Raw genomic sequence first — 21230 nt, forward strand, 5'->3', positions numbered from 1 at the left:
GCATACTGCTGTTTACTCATTCTTTTTGGCTCTTTCCATTCCCATATCGCGGACATACAGTACTTGTCTGACTGCACTCTTCGTCAACAAACGTGTCTGGTGACTGCATTTTTTGTGGTTTTAACTGCTCAAGTGCTTCCACACTGCGCGAACCGCAAGCGATGTGCTCTCCGCCCCTACTATTAGAAGACTTTAATGCAACAAAACTCACTCGCAGACCACTGGATCTCAGTTTTATTTATTTATTTACATTTATTTATTTATTTATTTATTTATTTATTTATTTATTTATTTATTTATTTACAAATTACTGCAGGCCCATAGGCTGGTCCTGGCTGGAGGGGAAAGAGTAACCAAAGTGGTGCACAGAATACAATAATGAACGTTTCAAGGGTAACAAAAATGAACTCACATTGCAGAGAATTTCAATAAGGAGGATTTGTAATCCTTACCGAGGGACCTTCCTGGAAAAACGAGCGGAGGATGTCCCTACGTATGCTTGTTTTCATACTTTTATGAGAACAATACCTGTGTATTCAATTTTTAAAGTATTGTGAACAATAGGTTGCGTACGCATACATACGAATAAACTTTCCTTTTATTTGATTTGATTTGATTGTTGAGCAGTTAGCAAGAGGAAACCAGCTCGCTATAGAGCTCAAGCCAGATATTAGAGATATTAGTGTTCGTCGCCTCCTATGTGGCATCTCATTTTATGTTTGTGCTAACCCTGGTTTAGAATTCTTTAAAGTTGCTTGATAAAGACACATTTAATATCAAAACATTGATACATCGACCATTATAAACAATAAGAGAAATAAAGGAGAGAATGATAATCTAAATGGCCGCATTTCATAGGTACTCCCTGGTTATGAGTAGCACTTTACTCAGTTCAGTGAAGATAAATGAATAACGTAATATTTTGCCAATGCTCTCGAACTACGCAATGCTTTGGAGAAAACAGAAAACGTTTTAAACTGCACTGGGGATAACACATCAGGCTAAGACAAAGAAAATGTCAGAGTAAACTTTATAAGAAACTTGTAGAGTGAAGAATGGATTAGGCAACAAACTCAAGGACTTGCTAGCTGAAAGCAACCAGAGGAAATTACTAGAAGAGAACATATATTACGAGTGAATGATAACCAATTGGCACAAACTTTAACAGCATAGAGTCCATGGCATGCGTAGCAAAGTGTTAGATTGACAGATTAAATTTATAAGCTCACTGGATAAGATAACGCATTTTGGCGCTGGACGGGGTTAATTAAATTTTATTTTCTGAGGTTTAACGTTCAAAACCGACTCCGACAACACGTCAGTGGAAGACGTCTTTGTCCTCCACCGGACGCAGTTGGGCTAATTATGATGGAGCTGATAACGTTGAAGTCAACTTTTTATAATATCATAGTATTTGGAGTGACAAAGTGTTTTGTTATAGAGCGCACCTGAAGCGCGCACTATATACTGCGCCCAGTTGACCAAGCGCAAAAAATAGGTTTGTTCTCGCGACACTTTAAGCGGGCTCCCGTTCACTCTGTGTGTTTGTATTGCAGTTATATTACATTTCCTGGCCGTCGCCGGCCTAATTTCACCTTTTGACCGCAGCAAATCATGATGCCTCTTTCCTATTCATATTTTTTTACTTTGAAAAGTGCCATTGAAATTACTCTTCTAGAATGAGACGTAATAGTGCTTAACAAAGGAACTCAGTTGTCTTAGTCATCAAATTGTGCTAGTTGTACTTGTTGATCTTTTGATTCCAGCGTGAGTTACGGAGCAGTAGACGGCTACTGTTGGGAGGGGGGCCCTGGGCTTTTCTGACTCAGCCCCACAGGTCCTGGCTCCGAAGGACGGTGGCGAACGCCGTTATGAAAGAAACTGTGCAGTAGGTTTATTTTTACATATTTACACCCGGTGCCGCAGTGGTTGCTGAGTGATTATGGCGCTCGGCTGCTCACCCGAAAGAAGCAGGTTCGATCCCGACCGCGGCGGTCGAATTTCGATGGAGGCGAAATTCTAGAGGCCCGTGTACTGTGCGATGTCAGTGCACGCTAAAAAAACCCCAGGTGGTCGATATTTCCGGAGCCCTTCACTATGTCGTCCCTCATAGCCTGCGTCGCTTTGGGACGTTAAGCAGCCAAAAACCATGATCCAAACCAATATTTCCAGTCGTGATAAGATTTTCTCGATAACATACCAACAGCCCGTTAACTGCACTTCGTATTCCCTAGATCCCTGGCTGGCGAATAAAGTTCGGTGAACGAGTCCAATCATCAGGTGAGCACTTGTATACACTGGTGGTGGTGCCCACTGCAGAGAGCGGTGCTGATGCTCTCTCACAGCTCGGTCGGTAAAAAGGGGCAAAGACTCAGTCATGGAACACTATCGTGTAGATTTCACCGCTGCTGCAAAACTTCTGTTCGGTGCCTCCGTGGGAAAGGAATTTCCCGTCGTCTCCCAGCCGGTGAATGAAAGACCTCGTACCTCCCGCCGGATGTCCGAAACATGAGACCTCTGTCAAGGTCACAGCCTTCTTCCATTTAACTTTACCAGCTTGACCTTCACACGGCATTACTCTCCATCCAGTGACCCGAGGGTGGACTCGGCCACTTGACGCCGCTGCTTCCACCGCTGCCAGTCCTAGCCGCATTGTTGTTTGTTGATGACTGATCTGCCTCCACGTCGGTCTGCTAGGAATTCTTCCCAGGTCTGAGTTCACTGATCTCAGCACTACACAATATTACACTGCGCCAGCATGCATGTTTCGCAGAAAGCCTTCCACAAACCCTGCGGCATTCGGACAATAAGCATGAGCACGTGCACCCTTTAAAGAACAACCCTATATGAGGTTAAAGAGAGAGTAGGTTCTCCTCTAGCGCACTCCCTTTTACGAGCAGGGTTTGCTGCCCAACTCACGTAGTGCATTTCGATCACTGAATATACAAAATACTTACTCTTTGCAGCTCCCACTGCAAAGATAGTAACTTGATGCCGTTAGCAACGGGAGGAGGCTATTAAACTTGGCATTGGAGTTTTTGACATTAGCAAGTACAGGGGGATGAAACATAGATTTTAATCCTCGCAAATGGCAGAACTTCGTATGTTTTCAAGAATTTATTGTTTTCGTTGTTAGCCATAAGTTATCCGTGTTTTGAGAGATGGAAATCTTCTCCGAGGTTCGGGACAGCCTATCGCGCTCAAAATGTGAGTTCGCTTGAGCACAGATTGCTCTCTTGTAACTCCTATAAAAGCTCAATCGTGCTTATAGGGTGTAGATGCGAACACTGGCTAGGGCGGCCACGCTTCTGTAGGAACGACATGGACGCACGCCCGTGTGCTGTGCACTGTCAGCGAAGGTTAGACAACCACAAGCAGAAGAAATTATACCCGAGCCCATCAATGCAGTGTGCTCTATTCTTCGATTATTTTCACACCTACGATCCCTGTGCGGTTCAGTATAGGTGTGCACGTTGAGCGAGAGTTACTCTGCCTTTCCTCACTTCGTCATCACGCATAGACACTCTCATGAAAAAAAAAAACTTTAGGACCGTTAAATTTGGAACGCGCTAGCATTAGAGATCTACAAGGAGCAAACAACTGGTTTTGACCAAATTTTTTTCTTAATTCTTTCTTGCTTCTCTTTCTTCTATCATTCGTGGGCCGGTCACGATCACGTCACCAGGTTGTCCAGTATGGTGGGAAGGTTATCATGATGTCATTAGGTCATGGGAGTTCTCAGTCTGGTGTGCCGGCTGCCACCTGCCCCGATGGGTAGGTTTCGATGACGTCACAAGGTCACGTGAATGCTCTCAGTCGATCAGCGAGTTTTGTTGCACACGCTACCATCATGGCGGAATGAGGACACTAATGCTTTCGCGTTAAAGCACTCACCGCTCTTCGTGCTGCCAACAAGCTTCTGACTTGCTTCTACGCAGCAGCAAGATGAAATAACAACAATATAGCCAACATAACTATCGATTTACTGTTGTTTTTAATTATTTTCCATCAGTTTATTTATTCATTTAACCACGTTTCTGAACGAATGAGTGTCCTACGTGCCGAGAACCTTTGCTTTAGCGGCCTTAATATAGCAGGCGCTACACTGGAACCACTACGGTAGGGGAATTCGCCACGTTTTTTTATTTCAGCAAACAAAGCTATCTCAACGAGCATAGCGACTGAGCATTAATTCCATCAGTGTTATCTAACCCAAGGACTGATATGCATTTTGCGACACGGACACCATCCACGAACATTGAGTTGAAAACGACGCTTACATTGTCCGTGAGTGCATTATATTAGAGCAGACAGATTGTGGTCAACGCGACAGCAAGTGCGCATGTTATGTGTTAAGTTGCACTCCAACCTAAAAGGCACTCTTTATTTGTTCTCAATATTAACAAGCAAAGAAGCTAATACTCCCGTTAATTCGTGCCGTAGGCGTCAAAAGGCACCGGTAGAAATGTGTTGCTTGGAAATAAATTTCCGACTTCATATAAACAGAGAAAACGTCACAGATACGACGCATAAAACGCAATGCAAAAGGATTCGCAACAAAACAAGGAAACAAACACCGTTACTCGTTTCGCACATTTGAAAACGCCATGATCTAATGAGCAAGTAGCGCATATTTGTGGGCCACTGTGCTTCCTGCCTGGAGTGCGGCGCCTAGCACGCAGCAGCTGCAAAGATCTGCCGACCTTCAGTACGGGCGCCGCAGCCAGGGACGTCCGACGACCCTCGTCTCGTCTAAGATAAGTGCTATCAAAAGATGTGATCAGGTTACGCTCACATTCTTGAGAGAGCCCCGCCGGTTGCGACCTACTTTTGGGATCTGCCCCATCCTACCTTCAACGTTATGTGTGCTCAAGTTACCACTTCTGAAAAATGCATGCGTGGCGTCGTGCTTCATTGTACGACGCCACGCATGTCATGAATAACACTCTGTCTATTAAAGAGGCTAATATTTGCACGGACTCCTTATCATTATCAAATAAACAAACACATCAAGGTGATCTGGATACAAAATATGTTGAAAACGCTGGCCAGAACGCGGCTTTGACGCATCATGTCCCTAATGTTAGTGTACCCTTCACCAGCCTCTTGTTCTTTTTTTGTGCCCGCTGTGCTCTTCCGGTCTTAACATCCTCTTTAGAGAAAAGCACTAGTGCCCTCTTCTCCTGTGCACGTTCCCGCTTCCTCATAACTAAAATACATTAGAGATTATTATAATAGGGTACGCAAATGCTTGGCAAAATCAGGCCCCAAATATAGGGACGGGTGCACAGGTTACATTCAGGAAAAGGGTTTTCTCAAGAAATCATTACCAAGCCTGGGTTCATAGGCTGCAGCATCGCTACGATCAAAAACTGTAAGACACAATAAAAAACTAAAATTTTCACAATTAAATGTTCTGTTTCGTAAATGTGGGTATTTCCGTGCTGTTCTGCAATCTCATATATTAACAAAAGCAAAGGCAGCATACAAGGAAAGCTTTTGACTTTTTTGTTTGGATTGCTTGCCAAGTGCTCAGCCTTAACGGGCGAAGCGAACGATTATAACTCTTGAAAATGTAATTATTTCCTGTTTTATTCACGTGCGCAGAAATAAAAATTACTACGTAAATAAGAAAAAAAATGTATTAATGGAATTGCAATGCCTCTCTTTTTACCTTTTTTTCGGCCAAAATCAGTAACCACTTTGAACCTCCCGCGCTTTCTGACGTCAAAGAACGCGCACTCGCCAAGCCTATTAGCTCTGCCAATCTGAAAGGAATCTAATAATTTGGCCCGTTTCTTACCTAAAATTTTGTGGTGTAGGCATCTTAAGACAAGGCGAAATCTTCATGCGCCTTTCATGAACGGAAGGCTTTCTACAGTAATTAAAAATACGACGGGTGTCTAAACCTCTTCTGGAGGGGTTTTTGAGGGTATAGGAAAAACAGTTAGTCATTTTTAATTTTTCATATTTCGTCTTTTTCTTCAGCACAAGTCAGCCATGGTCAATGTTCGCGTACTTTCTCTTGTTCTAGCGCTGCGAGAAGTATTTCCCGCGATTGTGTTCCCGCTGCTTTTAAGCGCCTGCATAACGGCCGGTGCTTACAGGGGCGGGGGCTCGGGGAGTGACGAATTAAAATAACCGATGCTGTCAAACAACAACAATAAAGAGTCTTTATTAGACCGACAGAGGGCGGCTCCACACACTGCAACACTATCGGTAGATCTAGCGGCGGGTTGACATGGCAACCGGGCTCAGCAGATCAGCGCCTGTGCAGTCAAGGCACATCCATGGGAAGTATGGGCGTGCTGTTTGGTTTCATCCAATGCCCTGACACAAGTCGGTGGGTGGGGATGATTGAACGCGAAATATAAAACCTTTTCGTTCTATTCTTTCTTCAGGTGTCACCGCCGCCGTGGCTCAGTGGTTATGGCGCTCGGCTGCTGACCCGAACGACGCGGGTTCGATCTCGGCCGTGGTGGTCGATTTTCGATGGAGGCGAAATTGTACTGTGCTATCTCAGTGCACGGTAAAAACCCACAGGTGGTTAATATTTCAGGAGCCCTTCACTACAGCGTCGCTCATACACTTAGCCTCATTGGGTCGTTAAACCCCCCTAAACCAAACCTTTTCAGATGTCCGGTACTACGCATTTTGAGATGTTAACTCATCCTCTACCCTCTCGAGCTGCGTTGTGGCTGTTGAGACATTGTTGCAGCAACTTAAATCTGTCATCTATGCTGGCAGTGCTCATAGGAATAGCGTATTGCAATGCTTCAAGTGTCCCGATCCTTCCTCTTTTCCGAGTTTCCGTGTTGTCCAAATGATCCTGATCACAGGTCGTCAAGAGAGAAGGTTAGAGAACGCTCGCGAGTTATGAAGAATGGTACAAACCGCGACAGAAATTTCCAAAACGTCACCATTACTTTTTGTTCGCAGATATTAAAACCTGGATGGGACACTTGCACTCCACCCTAATGGTATGACGCGATGCTGTTTACGAGTTAATGCCCACGTACGCGGAATTGGTCACGCTCTAGTTTGCATTCATAGATCGCCGCGAGTCCTCATACCACTCCTGGCGCAGTGGTGCAGCGGTTAAGCGATGCGCCACTGCCCTGTAATGGCAGGTGCTGCCACCAGTGGTGCTTCTGACACCCATGTTGCTCTTCACGAGCAACCTCTCCCGACCAGTGATTAATCGGACTGCCAAATTCCATGGTGGGCAGTTTGCTCGCAATCGCGTAGTCTGGTTGTGATGAGCTCGCAAGGTCACGTTACCTCGAGTAGGGGGCTACGGCGACCACCTTACACCGGCAAAATTTTTGCTCAATGCCGCCGCCACCAACGACCACATCGCCGGATCTCCTGCTAAGGGGAAGCCTCAACTCCATCGCGTTAAGAAACAAACAATGCCGAATAATTCCTACTATCCTGGTATCACACTCACCAAGGGCGAAACAGCCAGCTAACAGGGACGTAGAAAAAAATATAACGAAAGTTGCAACTTCAAAGCGTCGCATTTTGTCCCAAATGAAAGAGCAAAGTGGCAATCCCTTTCGCTAACAGCATATTACAAATCCTTCCAATGAATGCACGCTCAGTCGGCTTCCTGGCTGCCTAAACAATCTTAGCAAATCTATTCGTAAGACTGAGACCGTAGTCAGAACGAACCAGGCACTGGCCCACTAAATTCGGCGCTGTTCTACAGAAGGGCTCAGCGTGCAGACTGCCTACACGATGTTTAAACTTTCTGCCTTCAGCGCACATATTTTCTGCTCTATTTTCAGCATAATTACTCTATCGCTTAACCGTGTTGAATGGGCATGCGTTTACATTCCATACGCAGCGCTTTAACACAAGGATTTGAATGTTTTAAAGAAGGCCAGAGCAAGCAGTTTCCTCCATTATCAGAAGGTATTCTCAAATAGCTCTTCATGCCCACTGTACAGAGTGGGTCGTTGAAGTTCCCAAGATTTTTTATACAGTGCCTAGCTTTCGCATTTTGTCTTTTTCTTTACTGTTCTATGGTCGGCGCCATCGGGAACACCAAACCCTTGATGCCACTGCCAACGCTTGCGTCTCTCCAGAGCTTTCTTCACGTTGTCTGCGTGCTAGTGAAGTGAGCCTTCACTATTTACCGTTTGTACGCTTTGTTCAGTCCAGAAAACGGAGTAAGAGGAATAGAGCTTTACCGTTAGTAATCAATACATTACATTTACTTTAGTCCCTCCAGAAGATCTCAATGTCACGCTTCGTCCTGCATGTAGCCTGGTGATAAAATAATTATGTTGAAATTAGAAGAGGCACCAAAATCTTTAAACGCTGCGTAACGGAAGACCAGTAACCAATTGCATTAACTAATTATTGGTCCTAGTACAGGACCAGACGTTCGTCGAGCACCCGAGTTTCGGCAACTGGCATGCAGAAGGTCGCGCTGTTTGGAGCCTTTTTCGTTCAAAGTGTCTGAACGGGCCATTTTTTTCTCTTTTCGAAAAAAATCTGGTCCACTTTAACCTCTATTGTAGCAGCCATATGGAGGGTCATGGCGCCTACATTTAAAGCTAATATGACTGCTCATTTAAAAGTTGCAGTGTAACGAGTGAGAAAATGTCGCACCTTGCCCAACGTCGCGCCTACCACCCCACTGCCCCTGCTAGTAGTGCTGATAGTATTCGGAAGAACTAAATTTGCAAGGGCATGTAAAGCGTAGAAGGTATAATACAGGGTTGTTTAGAGCTACTAACGGGAGTCTAATCAAGCAGGAACTTCGTCGAAGGCGGCAAAGACTGAAATAGAGTGATGTAGAAGAGCTGGGCACGTCTACCACATGACAAGGACAGATCGAGGCGACTGATTTCCCCAGCAGGCGACCCTACGGGGCTTACGAGTACTAGTACTAGCGACCTCTCCAGATAGTGTGTTGCGATTTTAGCTTTTGTGAAATGAAATGAAGCGAGGATTCAACGAAGACAACGCTTTATTCATACTCACAAGCACCCCATACACACCTCCGTTGGAACAACTAAGAGGATACAGGGAGTGGGGCCTATTGGCTCAATAGGTCTCTGTAGAGGTACGGAGTACTCAGGCGGAGGAGAACGCGCCAAAACTCCTTGATGTGAGGCATGAACAAGTCGCTGACTACACGAATCATGGTCGTCAGCCCCTCGGGAACTCCAGTCACGTAGAGCCTAGGGGACTCAAGACGGTCGCCGTAGATCCTGAATAGTGCCACACGCGTCGGGTCATCGGCTGTAGGAACTGGCTTGAAGACCAGCGTCAACTTGCTGCTCGACACCTAAGCAGAAAACGGCAAAGAAACGGTAAAAGGAACAATTTCCCATCACTCAGCAAAACAGCATTCTACTTTTTCCTTACAGTAAACTGTATCAGGTGGTACTCTGTGTCGTCAATAATTTCTCCCAGCGAGTCACACGCTTGAAGAAGATAATTACTAACAAGCTGCACCGTGTTACGCGCCAAAATGTTCTCTATGAGAACATCCTACTTAAAACTCGAAAGGTGATAGAGCAGTCCATGTCTAGACTCCCCCCCCCCCCCCCCCACAAAAAAAAACTTTTAAAGGTGCAGCTCAAGATATCGGCTGCGTCTTTCTGCTTGAATCATTTTGTTTAAGGATTTATCTACCTTCACGGATTGATTTTGCTTCTCTTGAAAAACCCGACTATGTACTTTTTGCAAAATTGTAAGTATTCTGCTGTGACTGCGGACATCAGTTGAGCGAGCATGTTTTTCTCTAAAGCGCTGAACAAATGCAAACAAAACAAAAGCGTCTTTCTCCGAAGCGTCAGGTGAGAAGCTGTTAAGGTGCGTATTCACACCAGCAAAAACATTTTTACTACAAACAACGAAGTGACAAACATCGTTGTCTTATGATACACAGGCGAACGAAATACAAACCACACTAATCAATCTCCAAAGTAAGATCTAGCGGTGTCACGTTTTATTAATAAATCATCAAATTAAACTCTATCGGTATCATGTTTCCTGCGCCCATGTGGACCGCAAGCCGAATGTAATAATTGTGAATGATACGCAAAAGGTACCATTTTCTCAGCTCCTTTTGCGACCTACCCGTAAACGAAAACTTTACAGTTGGTTCTTTAGGAATAAAACTTTGTTTTATAAGCTTTAACTTAGGTTACTTTAAAAAGAACGAATTTTGTTGCCCGGGAAACAAGTCTAAGATATTTCTTCCGTTTTTTTATAGTATCGAATATATCCGTATCGAATATAGCCAAAGCAAGACCCTTGGCAAAAGTTTTCAAGCCCTTGCAGCAAGGACACACCAGCGAAAAAGCAATGCTGACGGAGGGCTACATTGCTTATGGAAGGTTCCGGTAATAATAAGGACGGTCTGCAGTTTGAACATGGTGAGCTTAATACTCAAGCTTGACAGTTCCTTGAGCTGAAAGAGCTAAGGAGAAGTGCGTTGACACAAAAGTCATAATAGATCTCTCCTCTAGTTTCAATATAACACTTGATTTCTATCTGCGACGAAGGGACCGACGAGTATTAAAAATCGACCAGCCGTTAAGATCAGCGCATATACCTCCGTTCCAATGTGTCCGGTGCTTCCGGTACAACTCTTCCACTCCATTTGGGCGGCCAAATTTCCATAGACGAAAGCGATGACCTCGATGACGGTTTCCTTGTTGATACAGTAGCTGTGGTAGTGCTTGTAAGGCCGCAGGTTCCCGAGGCCGTAAAGAGTACTCCGCCCAACCTCAAAGCCTCCTCCGATCTCATTGCTTGCGAAGATACTCGGTAGGGTAATGTTGTTCGGTATCCTCCGAAGATAGGCATTAATGCTCTCTGTCCAATCCACATTGGCAACATCGGAACATGGTCCTGGATAGAACGGCATCGATCAGCCGCGATCGTGAGGTTAGTAACTTATTTTTTTTCTCAGTGAGTACAGCTTTCCATCAACCTTCCCCATCTCAACTTTCATACCACGCCATGGGCAAAATAACCTTTGGCGAAATTCGTTTACTAGCCCGGCTGCACTGCCAATGTTTAAATATCTGTCTGAATAGATTCAGAGTCACGAATAAGTGGATATATAGTCACTGCTAGTATTCATGGGGCGAGAATATTGTAAAGATGCTATGACAGTTTTAAGACTTTCTGATAAAGATGAACAATAACAAAAACAAAAAACTCTCAGTAGCCTAGGCCTTTGTAGGCGCACACGTTACACATGCACATTCCTCGGCAGCAATGAACAGCTAGATGTGAACAATTTTAGGGAATAAAATCAATGGTACTCGTAATACTGACTTATGGCATGCCCCGCATTTCCACACAATCTACAAATTGCAGTCTTTATAGCGCAACCTCCAACAAATACGCAATCAGCATCAATATGTCCAGCTAATTTCATATAAACAACTTCAATAATCCTTGTCCAACCTATAAATAGTGTTGTTTTGCTATATTCTTGCTTCACTGGTTTATTATTTCTCTTTATTGTATCTTGGGTTTGGTTGTAATTGTATAATTCTACTCTTTATTTAAATATGTATGCATAAACCATTATTGTATTATTTCTGATAATATTGAAAACTGACCTTGTCAGTGTTTTGTAAAACTACTCAAAGTTATTATTGTACAGTGTCTGCCATTCTCCATCTTTCCATTGTTTCTCTTAACTATTGGTAACAACTATGTCTGCACTGCCTTGTAGAAAATTTCTTTGACATGTCAAGTTGTGTTTTAGAGCTTTTAGCCTAGATATCCTTCGAAACTTACGGTGCAATAAACTGAATTTAATTGAAAATCAATAACAAAGAAATATGACACAAAAATAGTTTAGGCCAGAGGTACTACAATTATCATAACTAAAAATTTAACATGAAGGCAATGCAACATACTTATCTCAACTGAAAAATATCGAATATTATTGGGGCAAACAATGTTCTTTCAGGCGCGTCAAATTCTGCTGGTAAGAGAGAGAGGGACGGAAAGGCAGGGAGGGTAACTAGGCAGCGCCCGGTATGCTACCTTACATGTGGGAAGGGGAAGGGAGGAAGAGATAGAAAAGGGAGAGAACAAAGGAATATGATCACTTTTTCACGTGTCCTTCTTTGTAACTGCCCTCGGTTTCAGCTTGAGCGTGCACTCCTGGCTGCAACACTCTGCTGTTTAGATCCTCGGCCCCTTACTGAAGCCAAGATTCTGGGTCCTTGGAGTAAGCCTTCATCACAGAGGACAGCTTTGAAGTCACTTTTAAAGTTCTTGAAGGACTCAGGACTGAGTGCAAGATTGTGAACAATCAGTGTGTGCCCTGTGTACCGTGGAAATCTGCTGGTAAGAAATTGTATTATGCACACTCATATAAATGTTTGATAAAATCTTTGCAATGAGACCTTCTCTAGAAACACCGCTGTCGGCGCCACTGCCCACTGTCGTAAACAAAAACTATCTCGCTCAGTTCCAGCGCAGTGTGACTTTTATCTGTGAAGACTCTCGCCACACGAAAGTGTCTACGGGAGATTGGCAAAAATCAGTGATGTTCCACGAGCGTTCTTGGGATTTCCTCGGGCTATGAAATAACAGCAGTTCACACCAGGTAAACGGTGCTGCTGACAACGCAAAAATATCTTCATAGACAGTGTTTTAGAGGAGCCGAACCTCAAGTGTCTTAAATTATGCATTTCCTGGACAAAGGGCCTTTAATGCTACCGCGTTAAAAGTGCTAAGCTTTGCGTTGGAAAACTAATAATTCGCTTTCCGAAAGCTCTCGATGTAGAATTTAGGCGGAAAAGTATATTTATTCAATCAAAGGTGAACTTTAATAGTACCGTTCTAACTCTTCTAACGGTGCATAGCTTCAGGCGAGATTTTTAGCGAGCTGATAGCAATAACCACAATCTTTTAAAATCCCGAAAAGGCGATCATGCTCGCCGGTGTCGCGCAGCGAAAGGGGGTGACACCAGTCCATGATTATGAAACTGCTTGGCAGTTGAGCGCGCAGCCACACGCACATACATAAGCCATGACACCCGGGTTGCGCTAATAGATCCTCCATCCCTCAGTGTTTTCTGGGCAGACATAAAAACCCTGACGCGTGCCAGCCCCACTAACGTTCTAGTGGGTGTGGCTAAGCGAGCTGCACTGCCAGAAGCTTGCCAAACAAAACATAGGATATTTCAAGCACTTAAATCAAAACCGAGCACCCTTTGAAGTCGCTGTTATTTACGCGTAACATTTCGTTCTGTGATTGCCCCTTTCAACCGATGTTCAATGTGGCTCTGCGCCACGTATGTGTTTCATTTGTTCGGGCTGCATCTAAGGTTACCAGTCCCTGGGGCCTCCTGCTCAGCAGTAGAACAATACATGGCTGAGCAGAAGTCACCTCTGTAGCTATGAATGTTAGCAGTATTGAAATTTATACTTCTACCACGCCCAGATGTTTTCTGGTTAGGAAGTATGGCTAATGCTCGAATCAAATCCAGGGAGATCCTGCGTGCCGAGTGCCTTTGGCGCACCATGTTCAAACAAATAGTCGTCGTTGCCAAGAAAGGCATAGTAGCATGCATGTTGCGTCGATTCTGTGTGGAAAATAAGTTGCGTAAGTTTCTTACATAGCAGATAATTAGTAAGAAATCAACCAAAAAGAACACAACCACGCCACAGGGGCATCCTATCCCACGTCCTCTACATCTCACGCACAGAAGGGTGGCTTCTCTTCCCAGATTAATTTCTTGCATCACCTGGCTGCTGGATGCTTTTCAAAACTTTGTCGTGCTTGACAATATGCCTGTGGATGTAGATATCCTAAAATGTAATGCGAATATTAAACATCTTGCAGCTAGGCATTATACATTTTCCAGCCTTCTGTGTTTTCTCTCTTTCGTACGCATGCTATTTAAAGGAACAAAACTCTCTCAGCTGCGACATTGTAGTCTCATCTTGGAGTGGCGAGCGCATATGGTGCTTTCCGTCAGAGTGTGGCTTCCAGCAAATCATTATTTGAGGCAAATGTTTTGCCGACCAGCAGAACAGTGGCATTTCTCATGCAGTATCAGGACGCTGCTGCAGAATTCGGGACAGTAGGACAACCGACACAATATGTAGTTTATGCCATTGAGAATCTTATGATCAGAGCAAAAGTTCGACGTCTAGGATTTACCCTGGCTAATAGATACGGGCTACGCGAGTAAACGGTTTTGCTGGGCTCAGGAGCTAGGGGCTGGATAGACTGAGTGTAAAGTGCCGCCTCAAAATTGCCTATACTAGCCGGCCCATATAAACCCCAAAAATTTCCCCATGGTCACATATGGTAATATTGCGTGAGCTCCATTCCCGACCCATGCTTATATTTTATTTGATGAAAGCCTACCTAGAGGCGTATTCACTGTTTTATTTCATCTTTTTTTTTTAATTCATCTTTTCTACCTTACGTAGGCCGTGGGTCATGACGTTATGTCGGTAATGTCATAAAAAAAAAACCTGAAAGTAATAACGTCAAAGCCGTGATAGACTACGGCGACACCGACGAATGCCGCAGCACGAGGACTGGTTTGGCCCACTTGACCATCTACATCGCTGCTAATCTTGTTTCTGGACAGAAAGCGTGCGCTGACTGCTCTACGAATTAGCAGAACATGGTCCTTTTGCCTCTTTTTTACCGAGTGCAATCAATGGTGGTTGCTACGCGTGCGAGCATAGATTCAAGAGCTTTTCATGAGTGTCCTCACTCACCTGTCGATACTGTCAGCGGATGCTCATCAGCACTGCTAATGCGCAGAGCAAACAAGATAGCGAGGAGCGTGGCCAGCCCCGCCATTTCAACAACGTAATCACAGGTCTTGTGCTACAATAAACCTGTCAGGAGGTAAAAGAGGAGATTCAAATTCTGAAATAAAAAAATAACAAAATTCGGGGGCATAGGGCAATTGCTGCCTCTTCATGGCGAGAATGAAAAAAAACGTTGTATGGATAAAAAAGACGGTAGTGTGGCTTTGACATCCAACGTCCGTCCTGACCATATATAGCACGACAAAAAGAAGTGGATAACTTGCAAAGACAGTTGTCTACCAAATCCCTAAAGAGATAAAGAATTTTGAAGGTCGGAGCGAACACCCAATGCTCATCTCAAAAAGGTGCTTCACACACTCCTGTCTTGAAAAATATTCTCTAAATATCATCATCAGTCTAACTACGCCCAATGCAAGACAAAAGCCTCCCTCATATCTCTCCAATTAACCCCAACCGGTGGCAGCTACGGCCACCCTATTCCCGCAGACTTCTTAATCTCATTCGCCCACATAGTTTTCTGCAGCCCGCTGCTGCGCTTCCCTTCATTTGTAATGCATTTGCTACCCTTAAATACCGTCGGCTATCTTGTCTTTGCATTACATTCCCTGCCAAAGCCCATTTCTATGCCGTCATTGTGTATGCAGTTGGCCAGTAATAACAAGGGACGTGCCCATTTTTGTGCCGTCCTTGCATTTTCTACTTGCGCGAAGCGCAGTTGGAAAAGTGGTTTTTATATTAAGCTACATGTCACTTAACTTAGTGGAAGCAAAGCTGGAAATGAGAAATTGAAGACAGAGCTATACGGATATGGACCTATTGTAACGACAGCAAGTACTCCTTGTTAAACTGAGATAATCTTCGCTCAGACCAAGAAGGCTTACCTTAGGTGGTTTGACGTGGAGCAAGAAAGATGTTCTGCGAAGCTGCCGCAGACTCTTTAAAGGCCCGATAAAAAGTTCCTCACCCCCTTTCATGCTTATCATGATTGGATGCAATCCGAGCCGTCTCAAGCCAAGACATGCAAAAAATACCGGCAAGTGTATCACTTAAATGACCAGCCACCAGGGCCATGTGGGTAATTCGACTCGCCCTGTCAGCGCGTCTTTAGTTTGTCCCCTATCTCCTTTCTTTTTCTGTTTGTACCACAACCTTCAACCAACACTTGTTGACAACGAAATAACGGCAGTTTCATGACATGAGGTCCGACTTACTTGTCCTGGCGCCAAGCCCAGTCGGCCGGGTACAACATACGTTACCCTTGGCGCGGCCTTCATCACTCCGCGAACAGAATAAGGCTCTATTTTTGCAACAGCTTTTCTTGGCGTCACCACTGGCCTCTGTGCGCAGCGAGATTGCTTATTCTTACTGCAATCCTTTACTTCATATGTCTTGCGTACCCTTCCCAAAAGGCACAAGATATGGCTTAAGCAATTCGGACATAGGTCTAATTCCTTTTTTTTTATTCAGATGAAGGTCAAAACCATTCTCTGTAATCCCCCTCCATACGATTCATTCGAGGATTTGATAGGGCTGAAAACATCTGCCGAATAATACTTCCCGACGAAACAAAATTTCTTTTCTATCTTCGGACCCAGCACAAAATCTCACGTTGTGAAAAAAATTCAGTGCTTACTTGAGATCGACACCACAAAACATAGACAGGACCCCAAAAATAAACTCTTCTGAGGACTCTTACTAGAGCTGCACGCCCCCCAGTGTCTTTATACTCAGCTCAGGAAAAAACATCTTGATCTCGCTGAATTCGGATGCATTCCTAATCACTTTACATACCAGGTGGCTCGGAAACAAAATTACAGTTTAGCATTACTGCCAAGTTCACATAAGGTGACCAATTCTGCATGACTGCTATCCGCACGACAATTTGCGGTGACATAAAATTTTTCAACTATAGCATTCATTAACCTCCTGCGATACTACCAGAATAAACTTGTGAATGCTGTTCTGTTCTCCTCATTTCTGCATGTAATATAACCAAACTTTGCACAGGAATGTAATTTTTTGGACAAATTTCAAGGCAGGATTTACTTTTAAGCTTTATTTTATACTTGCTTCCCAATTAACCCCGTCCACCGTTGTGCCTTCGCGGGATTAATAAATCAAGAAGCCAAAAAATTGGCAACAGCTAAAGGCCAGCAAGCTCACAAAGCTTCGTTCTGTTTAATAAAGGTAGCTCCTCTATTTTTAAATGCTTTCAGCTCATAAAGGTACTAGCTGAACTTTAGCAAATCTTTCGTAGTCCAGTGTTTTTTTATGAATGCACTTGTTCAGGAATTCTATTAATGTTGTGGACTCTCGTGTGGAACGAAGATACTTGGAAGTTACAGCTTAAGTTTTCAATGCTCCTTTTGAACACGTTCTGCAAGGCCATTAGGTAAATTGCCTGATAACTGCACGCTTATTGGTATGAAGGTCGAGAACCGTACGAGAATTCAGAAGAGCGAGTTAGTGCAATCCATGAATTATGTTTTACGATAAGGTGGCGCGAAAAAAACACTTAAGACTCTACCCTGGGTTTCTGTGGGAACCTTGACGGAAAAATTATTTTCCTTCTATTGTGCTTAAGACTCAGAAATTCAATGGAAATTGTATTTGAAAACGTTTTTCACGGCACTGTAGATTCTCTTTACAAATATCTAATAATTCGAAAAATATTGAACAAAAATACCTTTGGTAGCCAGGTACTTTCAAGGGTATTGTTCAAAGTCACCCCAAAGGGAACTACTACAGCCACTGCAACCTTTTAGCTTTGATAGCATTTTAAGGAATAAAGCACACTGGCAACGAATAACCTGACCAGGACTACCTGTCCAGCTTTTTCATGCTCAGTGCCATTTGCACTGAATAATTGAAAACCGCAGTCAAAACATTGGGGCGCAGGACACACGAATGAAAGTTGAATAAAGCGAAGATTTCGAATGCATATCGCGAGAAGCTACTAGTCAGAACTCCTTGCGTGAGAGGCGACGGAAACGGCCGAGCGCTCTAAAGTAGAGGGAAACGAAACTTCTGTACTAACAACGCCGCTTCTTCGAGTCGCGCTCGTAGTATATATGATTATTTTTTCAAGTTTCCAATGCATTTAGCTGTGGTTGTCAGCGTGCCGCTGATTACCTAGGCATCGATGACGGATGTTGAACACGCATGCGAACCTAAACGAACTTTTTTGAAACTTTAATTTCAACTCCTCGTGCACATTTTTTTATTTTATTTAAGACATACTGCAGGCCCTAAGTGGACCCTAGCAGGAGGGGTGAAAAGAAAGCAGAATTGTGAATATGAATTCATCGCGCGGAATATAAGTAAGCAAAATACAATGAGACATGTTCAACACTCACACGAAAACATACATAAATGCGAAACACGACATTGAAATATACGCCAACAATTTCTCGGTGACATCTATGGACATGATTGCATCAGAAGGCAGGTTGTTCCATTCCTCGATAGTGCGCGGATAAAAAGGATATTTAAAGTCATTAATTTTAGCTTGATATAGAGTTAAAGAATGTGCATGATGACCTCTTGTGGGACGAGTTGTAAGGGACGCAAGGTTATGTTCGGAACTCATGAACTCATGGCAAGTTTTTTTTTTCAGCAAAAATACAAATTTCAGTCTGTGGATTTTCCTTCGTATTTGCAGTTGTCGAATGGCATTTTCTCTCATTAAAATGGAAGGAGAGTCAGATGTGCGATATTTTTAAAAGATGAAGCGCACGGCTTTCTCTGTACAGCCTCCAATGCCTCAATATTATCCCTGGTATAAGGGTCCCAACTGTGGAAGCATACTCTACTTTGGGTCTCATGAGGCTCATCACCATAATCATCATCATCATCGTCAGCCTGACTACACCCGCTGCAGGGCAAAGGCCTCTCCCATGTCTCTCCAATTAACCTTGTCCTTTGCCAGCTGCGGGCACCCTGTGCCTGCAAACTTCTTAATCTCATCCGCCACCTAACCTTCCGCAGCCCCCTGCTATGGTTGCCTTCTGTTGGAACTCACTCCGTTACCCTTAAGGTCCAGCGGTTATCTTGCCTTCGCAATCATACCCTGCCCAAGAGCATTTGTTGCTCTTGATTTCTATTAGGATGTAATTACCGCGCGTTTGTTCCCTCACCCACTCTGCCCGCTTCCGGTCTCTTATCGTTACCCCTATCATTTTTCTTTCCATGGCTAGCTGCGTAGTCCTTAACTTAAGCTGAACCCTTTCCGTTTTTAAGTTTGTGGCGAAGAAGTCCAAGTGTTCTGTGCGAGGATGACCATGTATTGTCAATGTGACTGTTCCAACTTAGATTATTAGTTATGGTAACGCCAAGGTATTTGTATTCCTTAACCTCTACAGGGGGATGTGATGGAAGGGTGCATGGAAATGAGTGTGGACTTTTTTTTGTTCGTGATTCTCACAAAAACTGTTTTCGCGGCATTAAGCTGCATATCCTAATTTATACCCCATGTGTCAATTTTCTGGAGGTTAGAGTTAAGGAGGATTTGATCTTTAGGGCTGTTGATTTCGTTGAATGAAATGCAATCATCGGCCAAGAGCCTAATATGGACTGGTTTGGATATAACGGTAACGGATATAACGGTATATATATCAGAAATCACAAAGCGCCTAGTACCCTACCTTGTGGAACGTGACTACAAATTTAGGAAGACCAATTAGTTCAAGTATATATATTAGTTTAGCATGTGACATAAAAGTTTCTAAAAATCTAAACAAATGACATCGACCTACCCTGAGTGGTTAAGGACTGTTGCAAAGCTGTGAATAACCGATGTTAGTTGGGTCACAGTAGATTAACCTTCCCTAAAACCATCTTGAACTGACATCTAGAAATTTGGTTATGTAGTCGGCTAAATTATTTTCCGCCAACGGGCTGCGCTCCTGCCAGAGGAGACCATGCGCCTTGAACAACAGTGTCTTCGTGGTCCCGCGGTGGTCGAAGTCATGGCGCGACGACTAAGTTCTGCACAGCAGCCTTAAATACGCACGTTCAGTCCAGGCGGCATTTGAAGTGTCAGGCGACAACGTCGAGTGAGTAGCCGTCATTACTTAAGGTTTGAGCCCTAGAGCACGGGTCCCGTGGCGCCATCCATCAGCACGACCAGTAAGCAGATCTAATTTTTTGTTCTTCAACGCAGCGGCCGTCGGAGGCGGAGACGGCAACGACCACCGTTCAGTGTAGCATGCGCTGTCACCGCCCCGTCTACTTCGGCCCGTTGCGTGCTCTTCATCGGCACGTGGCGAGCGTTGTTCGGGCCGGGCGCCATACATAAAAAACCTCAGACAGCAGCGCATGCTGTCGCTTAGGATGATCACGATGTAAACGTTTATTAAAGAAAAAGGGGGATGTGAATTTAGGGGAAGTTGATCGGGTCCTCAGTCCAGGAATCAGTTGGCAAATGTCACCGCCAGTCCTCTTTCGGGAAGGGTTCGCTGATTATCGAGGTCCGAGCTGGACAGGGCCGCCTCCCATGCTTCCCGCTTTGGCTGTTCTTTTAAATCGATAGAGCTATTAGCTTGGCGGACTCATGCATATTGTACAGATGTGCGTAATGCACTCTGAATTCACACTCTGATTTAAAACCTTAGGAATTTATTTTGTGAAGTCAAGCCGAATTGTTGAATGACATAGCTTGCAGTTACCTGGGATGACATTCTCCCCACTTATTGAATCCCTTAGCGGGATTTGTGTTCATTTTCCTGTCGACAAGCAGGTGATGTAAATTTCGGCATAAGTTACTAAAGGCTGAAATGCTTCACCATATCCTAGTAGGAAGGAGCAGGAGTCCCGGAGGGGAAATGCTCGGTCGGCGGCATGTGCACGCCCGTTTCTCTCTACCACTTCGTGGCCTGGCACCCAAATCAGTAGTTTGTTTGATGTGAAAGCTCTGGATTGATGCAGGATACTGCAAGTCAGGCGTTTCTACAGCTTGCAGAAACATAGTTTCTACAGGCTGTCTGCGAATTTCATAATGAATTCTGGTGCAGGACGTGAAGTCGCCGGAGCAGTCACTGGAGAAGAGTGGCTGATGATCGAGGGACACTCTCCAAGACTCGTGTGCGGCTATCAGTGTCTATGAGCTCTCCTACAGTACGATACCCTTTTTGTGCGCTGAATTTCATACTTTCACCGGCACTCGATGACGAGATAGTCTGAAATGTTTTGCCTTTTGAAGCAAAAACCTTCACTACGCTAGGTAAAGCAGTCGTGGCGTAGGCCGGAGAACGGCCTTGAGCGACCTTAAGCCAAACCACGTTAGCCATGTATGTCCATATCATATGTAAGACTGGACCCGGGCGTTAGAATCTTGAGAGGCTGGCGCTCAACGAAGAAGACGACGAGAAGCGCTGAACACTGCGAAGCTCGAGCGCCGAACACTCCGAAGCTCGAGCGCCGAACGCTCGGTCGCTCGTGCG

At 44.4% G+C, this 21230-nt stretch overlaps 1 protein-coding gene across 2 annotated transcripts; it reads right to left on the reverse strand.

The window, feature by feature from the left end:
- Positions 1 to 8962: 8962 nt before the first annotated feature.
- LOC144132805 (uncharacterized) lies at positions 8963 to 15801 on the reverse strand. Of its 2 annotated transcripts, none has more exons than XM_077665466.1 (4): positions 15672 to 15801; positions 14734 to 14887; positions 10577 to 10875; positions 8963 to 9301 (listed from the first exon to the last, which is right to left on the reverse strand). In XM_077665466.1, exons 2-4 carry the CDS (start codon positions 14816 to 14818, stop codon positions 9050 to 9052), a joined length of 636 nt encoding a protein of 211 aa, XP_077521592.1. In that variant the 5' UTR covers positions 14819 to 14887; positions 15672 to 15801; the 3' UTR covers positions 8963 to 9049. The 2 variants fall into 2 exon arrangements, with proteins under 2 accessions (XP_077521592.1, XP_077521593.1); XM_077665467.1 differs by having other exon boundaries at positions 14734 to 14856; positions 15672 to 15790.
- Between the last annotated feature and the right edge of the window lie 5429 nt (positions 15802 to 21230).

This window comes from Amblyomma americanum, chromosome 5 (assembly GCF_052857255.1).
Source record: "Amblyomma americanum isolate KBUSLIRL-KWMA chromosome 5, ASM5285725v1, whole genome shotgun sequence".
Classification (NCBI taxonomy): Eukaryota; Metazoa; Arthropoda; class Arachnida; order Ixodida; family Ixodidae; genus Amblyomma; species Amblyomma americanum.